Raw genomic sequence first — 13,153 nt, forward strand, 5'->3', positions numbered from 1 at the left:
GGTTTTATTTTTGCGAAGTTTGCACACGTTATTAGTTCTACTTACGGACGCGTGGCGTTACAACTTCTAAATAAAATAAGATGGATTAAATAAAAAGTTGAGTTTTTAGCACAATGTCAAAGTAAAAAATACATTTCATGGCAATGGCGACCCAATTTACGGAATGTAGGAAATGTTTAAATAATTTAGTCTAGACATTGAATAATATGTTGCGCGCCTATACAAGATGCGACAAAGTAACTCAGAATTCCGTATTCAAAATATATGTGAATTTTTATACTTCGTAGAATTTAGATTGTTCCATACATATGCACCAAAAATATATAAAAAAAATTCGACTTTGCAATATAAAAAAAAGCTACTACATATATAAAAAATAGTACTTTTTCTTTAACCAAAAACATAATGTCAATTCAAAAGATTAAACAAATCTTTTTTAAAAAAGTCTTATAATTTTTTTTGCGTAGTAAATGAAATGACAAATTTCACGACCCTAAAATTTTCATTTGATTGATAAATTTATACCCGCTATTCGAATTATCGGATCAATTTTACACAAGTGGTTAATATCGTTTATAGTGGGATCGCTATTTGCTATAACACTTTAAGTACAGCGTTAAAACACATAGTTAAAATTCACCAAACAGAAATAAGCGGCACGTACACAAACACGTGAATGGTCTATTTTTATACAGCCAATATACTTCAAATAAAAACTCTCTGATGAATGCCAACATGACCATAGGAAATGGGTCTGCCAGCTATCATTATAACCTATTGTTTATATATATTACTTTCGCAATTATAATTTGTATATGTATATATAATTCTCTCTTTCAGTTTGCATAAGCGATGTTATAACTTTACGACTGAAACACAATGGCAACTTCGTTTTAATCAATTCCTTATTCCGTCATTTAAACTACACATAATGATAATAATGTAACGAATGATTGAATAGCTAATACATTTATTGATCGTTCCACCCAGAATGTCCATAACTAAATAATCTAGCAAGTAATTATACGAAGTTTAGTAAAATTATCAAGCGATAAGTGATTATTAAAAATCTGTTTCTCATTAAAAGATCGTATCAAAAATAACTTACACAATCTGTGTATTACTAACGTTGTATTACAATAAATCTTCAACAAGAAAAAATTATGAAAATAGTTGATTTTGGCAGCCGCTTTTGTTTATTTTTAACATTAATTTTGTTTCTGAAACACAAACTCATTGAAAAACAAAGCGATACATTTGAGTTTAAAATTCTTATAACTTCATATACTTTATGCTTACCATACTTTTGCATCGTACTACAAATGAAGAGTTTCCCGCGTTTTTGTTGAATAACCAAAGTACCTTAATACTACAATGATGAATATTTATGAATGAAAAACGGTAAATGCTCCGTATTTGACATGACTCTAAGTATAAAACAATAGTGGACATTAAATAATCTTAACAAAATATTTTAATTGTTCCTTGATAAATCTTTTCAACCAAGTTTTTTAATCTGTTATAACAATGTTATATAGAATTTAAATAGAACTGATATTTTTGAATGTATCTACAACGCGTTTTATATTTTTTTAAACTAAATACTCCCGGCGCGGCGTTTCGGTTACTTTGCAGTAACCGTGGTCACGGGCACACGAGATGAAATTGAACTTTATTTTAATGAATACTGGCGAAAGTATTAGATATCACAGTTAATAATATAGAATATATGTATTACTATAGACATGATTATATACGAGTGAAACACTGATATATAAATATTTTAACAAAATTAATATAATAAAAATTTATAATGGAGCATTGAAAAATTATATTTTATATATGTTATTTTTCTTATATTAAATACGATTTCAGAACTGCGCAGTTATTTGTTAAAGTAAGCGTAGCGTATTAGCGTATATTTGTTAAGGTAACAATTTAATAATATGAATAAATGAAAAATTATATCTGAGTTGTATAAAGCCATAATACAAAATTCATTAGATTAACTGTTACGACTCCACGTTTGTTTCGCTAATAATATAGTTTATATACATGTTTCACTATTACCTTTTAAGAACGTTATCTCAAATTATGTATGTTACCACAAATAAACGGAAAGACAAATACACAATTATTATTTTATATTGCTGTTCGTTCATTATTGATTAACAAAATAAATACCTATATAGTGGAAGTCCCTTAACGCTGGACTGCACCTTGTGACGGACACTTGTGCTATCCCGATAACTAATATCGAGAGATTCAAATCAAGTGAAAGGATTGCGGGGGAAATTCGTAATACAAGTGAAGAAATGTGATGAGCTAGTGACTGACAACAGTGGTAGCGGTGGGTTGCTGTTTTTTTCGAGACGATACTGTGTCACGTAATATTCAGATAAATGTTATAACAAAGCGTATATGATGAATTGCTTATGTTTGTTCTTAATAAAGGTAGTACTCCATTGCTGTTTGTAATCAACTGTCGCTTTTGAAGACTTCTAATATAGTTTTAAAATCCAATGTAATAAATTCTGATAGTTCTCTGTCCCCTGGTACCGGACGCAAAGTTGTTCCTTAGCGTTGACAATAAACATGTTACGTTTTCTTGACAGTAATTATGCTTTTTATTACTTATACCTTACTTTTTTCCAGACGACAGAAAAACGAAATTAAATAAATATGGAAGAGAAGAAAAAGAAAGGAAACTGGAATGAAGCAACTTTACATAGTACATACTGCAATCACTAGGGTTTTGACTAAAGAACTTTTTTAAAAAGAAGCTTCGTTACGCTACAATATACCAAAAAGTACTTTGCATGACAGAACTTCAGCATTGAACCGTGGGGAAGAAGTGACGTTGCGACCACACATTGGTAAATTCAATCAAACATTTTCACCACAGTATGAACAAGTTTTAGTAGACCTCGCTAAAGATTTAAAGAAGCAAATATTGAAAAGCCAAAGAAAATAAAAAGAAAATCAAAGTAGCAAAAGCCAAAAAAGAAGGAGAAAATAAAGCTCAGACAAAATAGCCATTAACTGAGTCAGAATCAGAAAAAACTACTTGTAGAAGAAGCTTGTATGCTCGTATGCTTAGAAGATAACGACGAGGACGAGGAAGTTAGTTAGGTTGCCAATAAAGATACGTTTTTTAAATTATTTTTATTTTTTTTCCAAAATACATTATTTCACTGAAATTTTGGTATCAAAACTATTGTACCTAATATCATGACCTACAAATGAAAATTAATTACAAAGATGTGTACGGGTCAGAAATATCGAAAACGTTAACAAGGAAGACAAATATCTTTCTGAGAAAAAAATATAACAAAGAAATAAAGAATTATCCAAATAAATTATGTTTATAAATAAAGGGAAAGATAAAAGGAAAATAATACGATACATTAATAGATGTTGTTATTGTAATCTCATCTCTTTACATAACATTTGAAAAGCTGCTCTCTAGTAAACATATCCCTGACCTATTTCCAGACAGCCTTGACATTACAAGGACGATCCCACGAACTGGCTTACAGCCAATGAAGCAATATTTCATCAAATTACCTAAAATTTTGCTTAACTATCTCCCTTCAAGATACATTTTAAAAAAATTCAACATACTAAGACAGTAATTTTAATAATATGCAAAATATTTTTCTGTAATTTTTTGGCTCTTACTTAAAAAAATAGTTTCCTTATATTAATAATTAATCTTTGATAACAATCAATGACCTTATAGTCATAAAAAATATATACACTACATACTGAGATAACACGAAAAATAAAATGCCGAAATAGGTCATGAAAATTTATAACAAAAACTAACAGTATAATGGCATGTCCTTATCAGTTGTATTACTTAAAATATGTGTTAGTCATGTTTTATTATATTAACACTAGACAGTGATAAGAAGTTTCGTACCTGCTTGTTAATTCGAGACCAAACATGTACGAACTTTATAATTTTTTCACATTCGCTGACGTCCATTATTTGAAATGCGTCATGAAGTTGATTAAAATCAGACTGTTTCCCATAAAAAGGGAAACGAAAAAATTTTATTAAGAATTTCTTATTTATTTTCTTTTAAATTAAAAGAAAAAAGTTCTTTTTTTAAATTAATAATTTTCAAATCATCAATCTGATTTGATTTAGTTAAATCAATTGTTCTGAAACATTTCACATAAAAATATCTAGTTCATAAAAACGCAGACTTTTTTGTTATTTTGTATCTACTCGTAGATAACATAATTATAAAAGTATTCCATTTTTATAATAATATGTTTTTATGTTTATAAGTGTACATAGAATATCTTTCTTAAACTGAAATTAATAATCAAATCGTTACCATTACAACGTGTTTGTGACTTCACACAGACAGTGTAGGTAGAGTTCTCATTCATAAACCGCCAGTGATGTCACGTGCGATTAATAAATTATTCTTGGAAGAAAACCGGGAAACTGCCCGTATTTAGTTCTGCGATACAAACATGTGGTAAATCGTTTTAAACATGACTCCTACGTGTTTACTATCATGATACATCACGACTCGGACATATATAATGGTAACATTAACAAACCTATTATTTCAGCTTCCGCTGTTACCGTAATCTCGAATAATTTGCATCAATTGAAAGCTATTTAAGATAATATGATTCAAAACGTTATTCTGCAATGCATCATTGTTTTTCGGTATAGTATCGTTCAAAATAATGTTAAAAATGTTTTGTTCCGCCTCTAAGGGCAAATTCATAAAATTTTTAATAAATAAATTCTTCATTAATTTTGTTATATACACATACATTACGTTTTTAAAATGATTGCGTTGTGCATTTTTTCATGTGATATAAAAAAATATATAACAAGTTCACTGACCTTATAACCTTACAAAATTGAGACGTTCATAATCTATATATTGAAATATATACATAGAAGTGTCAAAATGTAAATAAAACGTATTCGTAATCGTCTGAATAATATCTAAATATATCGTTTCATCTGCGTCTTAGCTATTAAATGCATTATGGCCTATCGCTAATTTTATGCTGTATGCACACCGCACGTTACATACATAATTCATACATGTGTACTAAAATAACACAAGTATATACGAAAAGATACTTCATACATATGTTTATATTGGGAACCGTGACGTACGACATTTGACGAAAAATATGTCGTGTGAATTTGATGTGAAAAATCATACCTTTCTGTATAGAAATCAAGACTTAATTTATACATAATATTAACGATAACATATAAATCGAATAACCAATACTACAGTTTGATATAACTTCCAAAAGAACTGAAAATATAACGGCTTCTTCAAATAATATCGTTTTAATCGTTTTCTGTCATACCTCAAACATATTATTTCAATTATTATCGCATTTTATTATAATTGTACGAATGTTAAAATGATGTCGAAAAATATATTAAAAAAATAAACAGCTGAAGCTTAACGCAATGTTATTAATTCTATTAATGTAGTAATATGTTTATAATAAGACAATTCTTATCAGCTGTTCGTATAATCTACAGTAAGTGGTGACTTATTAGATAAATATTTACAATTCGCTCACGTACACAAACAGTTACACTATGTCATAAGTCATAGATTAATTAAGACATTGTCTATGGTTCGTCATAGATTAGTTTGATAATTAAAAATACGAACAAATAAAATTTTATATCCGTCGATTTCGTACAAATTTAAAACTATATTTTTTCACAGGTGCCAACCAGATTATTCTAAACGTGGAAATTTTTTTCGAAATACATAATGCTGTTTGGAATTACAACGCCCACTCCTAACAGCCCCATGAACTTATTCTTAGAAATGCTAAAAATATAGTATATATTTAGTATATGTATATATATTATATATTAATTATAACATTTCATAGACACTCTAAAAGTTATATAACTATAATCCCACTTAAAATAGTCTCTTTGAATGTAATCCGTTTCGAATGTCATTCAAAATGGCATTCCTATTGTCGAATGAGTGGATAATAAAACTGCATTCTGAATCTAATTAAAGCATGAGGTAATTTATTTCCTGGTAACTTTATGCAAATCGCTAATGAATGGATATTTGAAATTCGTAGCTAATCCATTATAACTGTCATTTCATAAAATAAAAAAAATAAATCTTAAAGAGGTTTTATATTTCCAGTTTCTAACAAACACACATATTTGTCGTTCTTTCATTTTTTTTACAATTTTTAACAAAGTTTATTAAATTTAATGTTAAAACAATGCACATTTAACACTATCGTAGCTAAAAAAGTACTTATTTGTTTTATTATTGTTTCATTAATAACGCAGAGAGTAGATACAATTTGTTTTTGGCACTTTAAACTTTATTTAAAAGGAACCCCAATTATTTTTAATAAATTAATGAAGTGCAATAGAAAATAAGAATAATAATTTTCGTTTTAATTTTAAAATATTTACTTATTTCTATGAGTGCTTTTGGAATATTCCACTAAGGCAGCGCCCCAACGGCGCCGTCAAGTAACAAGCAGTGAATCATTAGGTTAGGCTGATCATGTTTTTATATTCGTTTAATGTATACTATAATTTCGATAACAATAGATAAAGTCATAATAGGAATATCTATAGCGAAAGATCCTTATCTTATAATAAACATAATTGAAAAATTAAATTATAAAATCGTTATCTAAATCCTTTTTAAAAGAGAATATAAAATATCAAAACTCTTTGGATATTTATTTATAAAAATTTTTGTTTTTGACATATATATATAGTGTGGACGAAGACTTGTATAAATATATATTTGAATATTATTATTATATTTGAAAATGGAATGTATGTATTCTTTTGTTTTTAAATTTTTACGTCAACCGTCACAAGATTCATTTTAATAATGTTTACATATACACGGACAATGTACGTAATATATTGTTGTTTCAATTATATATAATTAGCACGATTTTAAAGAAAACTGTATGTAATTAGACCACATTCAGTAAGTGTAAATTTGGTACCAAGTAAGACAATAGTTCGCTATACAGAAAAGTATCCAATGAGTAAATTTTTTAACAACAATTTGTTCAGATTGTTTTAGTAATATGTTATTTAAGTTTCTCTTAAGTTTGTCTTCAATTAAGTACTAAGAATCATAGTATAATAAAAAAAACTTTATAATTCACATATTTGAATGTGAGATGCAAAGATCTAATTTTAAAATAGTCAAAGGATTTGTTAAAATAGGAAATACATATATTTATACAATCAACGTGTCTAAAAAATTACGTAAAGGTAAAACATACAAAAAGTATTACGCATTTTATTAAGTAAACATAGTATAATTAATTTAAAAAAATTATATAAGTATGTAATTAATTTATCTCCGCAATGAGATAATTATTATTTAAATACGTATTCATGACGTTTATTTCATACACCTGTTAAATAGATAGTATTAACATTGTCATATTATAATCTGTGTCCTTCAAGGATGATTGCGGTCAACCGAGACCGAGGCGCCATTGTTGTTTCTTTTTAGAAACAATTTCCTAAGAGTAAGTATGTTTTACATGGTTCATTTGTCACACAATGTACATTTTTGATTACGTGATATTAAAGTATTATGAATTCGTATTCAACAAATTTGTAACTTTATGAACTTCATTGGTCTAAATTTAAACTTAAATATTAATAAACGTCAAACGTCAGTATGACAGTTAATATCTGAAGTAATTCTACATGTTTGAATTTTAAAAGTTTTTATGTAGATCTTTTAAATACATGTAGAGGACAAATTATTGTAAGCTAGAATAGTAATAACTATTTCTCTAATAGTGATTAAAAATAAACTGTAGATTGATATTTACATTGTTAGTGAATACGTTTATTAACGATATTTAATGTTTGCGATGATGACACGTAGTAGACAGCAAATGAACCGCAAATAACCGGCTGTTATCAGACTTCGATTAATTCTATTTCCATTCAGATTGATATATTGCAAATCAAACGATTGCTTAGATCGATGTATTTCAGAATAATTTAATAGTAAAGAATTCGTAATAATATTAATGTATGAAAAGCAGACAATGTTGTAAGACTAAAATTTTGTTGTACTTCTATTTGTCTAGTAACTTTACAAATAGATCAAAAATTACAATAAAGTCAATATATATGTTTATAAATCATTATTTACTGTAATTCGTCCCAAAGGCCTACGTGACATGAGACATATTCTTTTACAACAACAATGTTATATAAGTCAAGTGTTATAAATAGAGAAATAATATTTTATTATATGTGAATTTAATAAGAGGCATCGAGCAATTTTTTTTAAAACATTACGATAAGTTACGCGATCGTAATAAAATTACTGTTTTTATTAAGCAAAAGTCACATAAAATTACTAAGAAAACTTTTAAACCAATGAGTATTGCTTTAAACTTCAAAAGATAAGTCATTTCCCACCCACACGGTTACAATGCAATCTAGATTTATAAATAACTCTTGGATATAACCAGCTAACGAGATCAGTCCAATTCAATTATAAGCATGTCGGAAACCTCGCAAGACCTTCTTCAAGGTAAAGGGTTATATTCTTAAGAAAATTATTTTACGTATTTTATATACACTTTCTTACATACAACATAGTTTTTTTTTATTGAAACATTGAAAAAAATACGTAAAATTTGACTGCTGACTTTGATAACGGCAAAATTAATTAGATTCGTTTTATTTTACACATATGCCTTAATAAAAAAAAACAACAAAAATTTTAATATCTATACCATAACAATGCTAATTAGACGTCAGTTTTATTCCTACAAATGATTTTTTTTTTTCAATAAATGTTTTAAAACTGTAAACCCTATTATCATTTATCGACTTTTTTTTTTTGTAACAATAAACCAAAATGTTTATTTTTTATTTGAGTTTAATATTTCCATTTATGTATATGTATATTTGTTTTGTAGTCAATATATTTGACAGAGAAAATTTTATAGAAAAATAATACTGTCAATAAATTTTAATATCGAATTAAATATTATTAAAAGTCTGTCACTGTTTTTAATATTTTTTTGACATTTTATAATTATTAATACTAACACTCAGTTCCACCAATAAATGATACCATACATCGAGCGGCAAACCACGCACTAATGTCTTAACAAGACATTAGTGCGTATATTAATTCCTGCTTTAGAGGTCCGTCAAATATGTAGGCATATGTCTATACCTTATTGATAACGTACTATATCCATTTTACAAATTTTAAAAATTTGCATTCCTAAAGCGTTTATTGGAAAGCTATTTACGATAAAAATACGTTATAAGTCTGTACGGTATAAGTTATCAAAACAAATTATTCCTTTTTGAAGCCTACATCAGTATCGGTAAATGTCTTTTTAAATCATTTTAATCCGACGTACCATTTGAAAGTTATCATAAGTTTAGTAATTCTAAAAATTAGATAGGCTATTTTATATTTTTGTAAAGAGCCCGTGCAAATCCGGGGCTGGTACCTAGTAATAATATATAAAACAATTTTTTGACAACACGATTTGGACGAGTAACACTTAGTAAACTGAAAATAAAGGTTTTTGTATGTCAAATCTATGCAATCAAGGATACATAAAATTTGGTCGCATTAGCTAACAAGTGACGTATCTAGTATTTATACGATGAAGGGATAACGTGGTGCATCGTAGCAAACATGTCGTATTAAACGTTATAACTTCAATTTGGTCGTCTTATAACAAGAACGAATAATTTGGTAGCCGGTCATTTAATGTGTCATTTAATAATGCCCTGTTAATTTTTCATCGTAGAACGTTAATATTTTGACCGACAATTACATTTTTGAAGGTTCTTTAGTAAATGCCTCGTTTAGATGTAACAAACAGAATATAGTGAAACTGGGTATTAAGCAAGTAATTTAACAAATATTTATTTATTTGTTTGTCTTCCTGTTTGTTCGTTTTTGTCTTTAAAAAGTAAGATAATCGCGAGAACGCCTTAAAGTTGCGTTGTCTTTGTATGAGATTTTTAAACTCATAAATTTTTTCTGAATATTTATACCAAATTAATTATTTATACAATTTTATCACGGAACGCCGTATGATAAAGATAGTATTTTTTTATGTTTTCAATAAAAATATCTGACGTACTTCGTAGATAGTACGAATTTATGAAATTTTATCGAAAAAAAAACACCAGAGCTTTTACGGCGTTATAGATTAAAGATAAACATTTTTATTGATAACTAACAAAGGTACACTAATAAAATATTAATTACTCCTATACTTATATGCTGTCTCATAATTTACTGACTCAGCATCTGCATCAAATTCATTCTATATATTTTTTTCAATATACAGCACAAATTAACATTTTTAAGTTACTAGGCTTCAGGCATTATCCGATAATCTAAATACTTGCGTTGAACGAAGCGCCGATCGATAGACGATATGGCGCGAACATGACACTATGCGCACCGGTATGATAATTCTGCATTTCCTGACTTAAAACAGTTGAAACGAATTATTATAGAACAACTTAGTTTATTTACAAAAAAAAAAATAACATTCGAACAGATTTTTAGTGTTATTTATAAATGGTTACGCTTTATTCGTTAATATTTTTGTATTGCGATAGTGTCATAATGTACGTTTATTAATATTTAATTTAAAAAATGGAACAACTTGTATTCGTAAACTTCAACTACTATATGTTTTATGAAGGGCTTTTATAAACAGCGATCAACAAAGTCCTTTTGAACGAGGCCCCGCCGGCGGGCGGCCCCTCCAGTTGCATAGAACTCGTAGAACGCCTAGAATGTTCGAGAACTTCTCCCAAGCTCTAAGTACAATAAAGGTACCAGTATGTGACCAATAACTCCTTTTTAATTTTAACGTAACTATAAAAATAACATGCGTGTTAATTTATGTATGAAATGAAATAGGTGTATTATTATTTCAAGATTGTTCGTGTAATAATAGTTATTATTTTTATGAATATTACAATTGTTAATTACCGTAAGTTTGAATGATCTCACTAAATTTATATATGTGGCAAGGGTGCTAATTTTTTTATTTAACAACACATTTGAGGGAATGCTTTTATAAAGTTTCTTGTTAATCGATGAATAGTGTGTTCTCGAATTAGGGTTAGATTGTGACCAAAAAGTAATAAAACAGAAAATTGATTGGATAAGCAATATATTTCTTATAACATCAGATCAAAAACAATGAAAGATTGATTATTAAACAGGCAACATTAAGATGGCAGTTTTGAAATTTAAAGGAACTATCAGCAGAATTCTAAATCGGTTTGTCCTTATCCAGAACTTACATTACACATATAAGATACTAAAATCACTTTCTCAGTCATACTGATATTACTAACTTTTTAATAAAGCTGGTCCATTTACACAGTCAAGTTAACATCACATAGAAAACATGCAATATCTAACGTAGTTTAAACACTAGTCATATAATAATAGCCGGAACTCAAAACATCCCTTAAATATTATTCTATACTATATCACTGTCTATAAAATAAAAGGCCTTCATTACGAATAATTTTAGAAGATAAAACTAATTACATACATTCATTTCATAGGTACTGTGATTATAATAAAAAATTGACTAAATTTCAATAATATAATTCTCAACATATAATACTCGTAACACAAATTTGTTTCCAATAGATTCTAAATCCGTAAAAATAATTACGGTTGTCATATGCTAATGAAATATAAATAAAAGGTACTTCTTTCCGTAATAATAAATAACACAGTAACTTACACATAATGAATCACAGATACCATCTCAAGCTACTGCACGACAGAACCGGGGGCTTCGACAATACTCATAGCCAACACCCGCGTCCATACTTAAATAACGCAGTCTTCAACATACAGCCCTTTTACTACCCTCTTACCACTTTAAACATTGCTGATTTCACCAGGTGTCGATACAGTACATCTTATACAAAGATATTTACAAGTAACTTTAGTAGACATCAAATAACATATCAGAAACTAACCGGTAAAACTGCCATACATGCGTTAGGAAAAGCGAACGAAACTGATGATATATCGGGACGTTTGTAAGGTGCGGTACATTCACATCACTCAGCTGCCACGTACGTATCACAGACGAGACGATCGCGCGCGTCACAGGTAGGGCATGCAGGCGGCGCAGCGCGAGACTCGCTCGGGGGATCCGCCGCACGCCCTGCACACAAGCACGCCCGGTTATTTCACGAGCTCCTTTCGTCGTTTCTGGATTCAGAGCGACCGAACGCCCGCCTCAATTTCTCCACCAACCTGCTGTGGAACTTCTCGGAATCCCTGCTCTTCCCGGTCGGACTACCCGAGCCCCTTTGACTCTCGTACACTCGCAGCGACGCTCGTGAAGGTGGAACTCTGCAGTAGGAGAGAGATCTCATGGCTGGGGCGCTCCTGTGAGGGCTGAGGGTGGCAGCGGTGCGCGGAGACAACACGGGACCCTCTGATCGAGACTCCGATACCTTCCGCACTCTCCCGCCTATACTCCCTTTGTCCGCTGACTCCGAAGCCCGACGCGACCTCTGCGAGTTGTATATATCCCAATCGTTCTTTACTACTGGCATCATAAACGCCATCTCGGCGACTGTAACTGTGACTCTTGGTTTTTAACGTTTTTGTTGAAATTGAGTAGGTGCCGTTGAAAATTTTAGTTTGTTCACTGAAAACCGCGTACCGATCGATATTCTAAATCACGGTCGCTGTACACTGATAACTTTATAGAAGATCTTTTATTTAATTAAATAAGCTTTTCTTATAATGATTCAGTGCTCAAATTGATCTTGAATACTTTATATATGTGCAAATGTTTATGAAATACACTCAGCTTTCACAGCAATGTCACTCGAAACTATGTTAAGTTCGGATGTTCACCTTCGAACGAATTGCTGTAGAATGAAGTATTCGTGAAAACACACCCTGAATATAAGGAAAATAATGGCGCTACTGTCGATGCGGACACTATCGTAAACTTCCTATATCTATTTACTAATCATCTATAATATCTTTTTACAAATTTTGATATAATAATAAAGTGCTGATTAAAGTTGTGTTTTGTTAGATAGTAAATATGCATGATAAAATAATTA

General features: G+C 29.4%; 1 protein-coding gene across 1 annotated transcript; it reads right to left on the reverse strand.

The window, feature by feature from the left end:
- Window positions 1-11,197: 11,197 nt before the first annotated feature.
- LOC116770649 (uncharacterized) lies at window positions 11,198-12,971 on the reverse strand. Its single transcript, XM_032662209.2, has 2 exons — window positions 12,327-12,971; window positions 11,198-12,234 (listed from the first exon to the last, which is right to left on the reverse strand). The coding sequence occupies exons 1-2, from the start codon at window positions 12,641-12,643 to the stop codon at window positions 12,174-12,176; spliced, it is 378 nt and encodes a 125-aa protein (XP_032518100.2). The 5' UTR covers window positions 12,644-12,971; the 3' UTR covers window positions 11,198-12,173.
- Window positions 12,972-13,153: the final 182 nt, after the last annotated feature.

The sequence above is a fragment of the Danaus plexippus genome, chromosome 7 (assembly GCF_018135715.1).
Source record: "Danaus plexippus chromosome 7, MEX_DaPlex, whole genome shotgun sequence".
Classification (NCBI taxonomy): Eukaryota; Metazoa; Arthropoda; class Insecta; order Lepidoptera; family Nymphalidae; genus Danaus; species Danaus plexippus.

Coding starts and splice junctions, on each gene's coding strand:
- LOC116770649 (XM_032662209.2), bottom strand. CDS start 12,643: ATGGCGTTTATGATGCCAGTAGTAAAGAACGATTGGGATATATACAAC. Junction 12,235..12,326: donor TCCGAGAAGTTCCACAGCAG/GTTGGTGGAGAA, acceptor GCTTGTGTGCAG/GGCGTGCGGCGGATCCCCCG.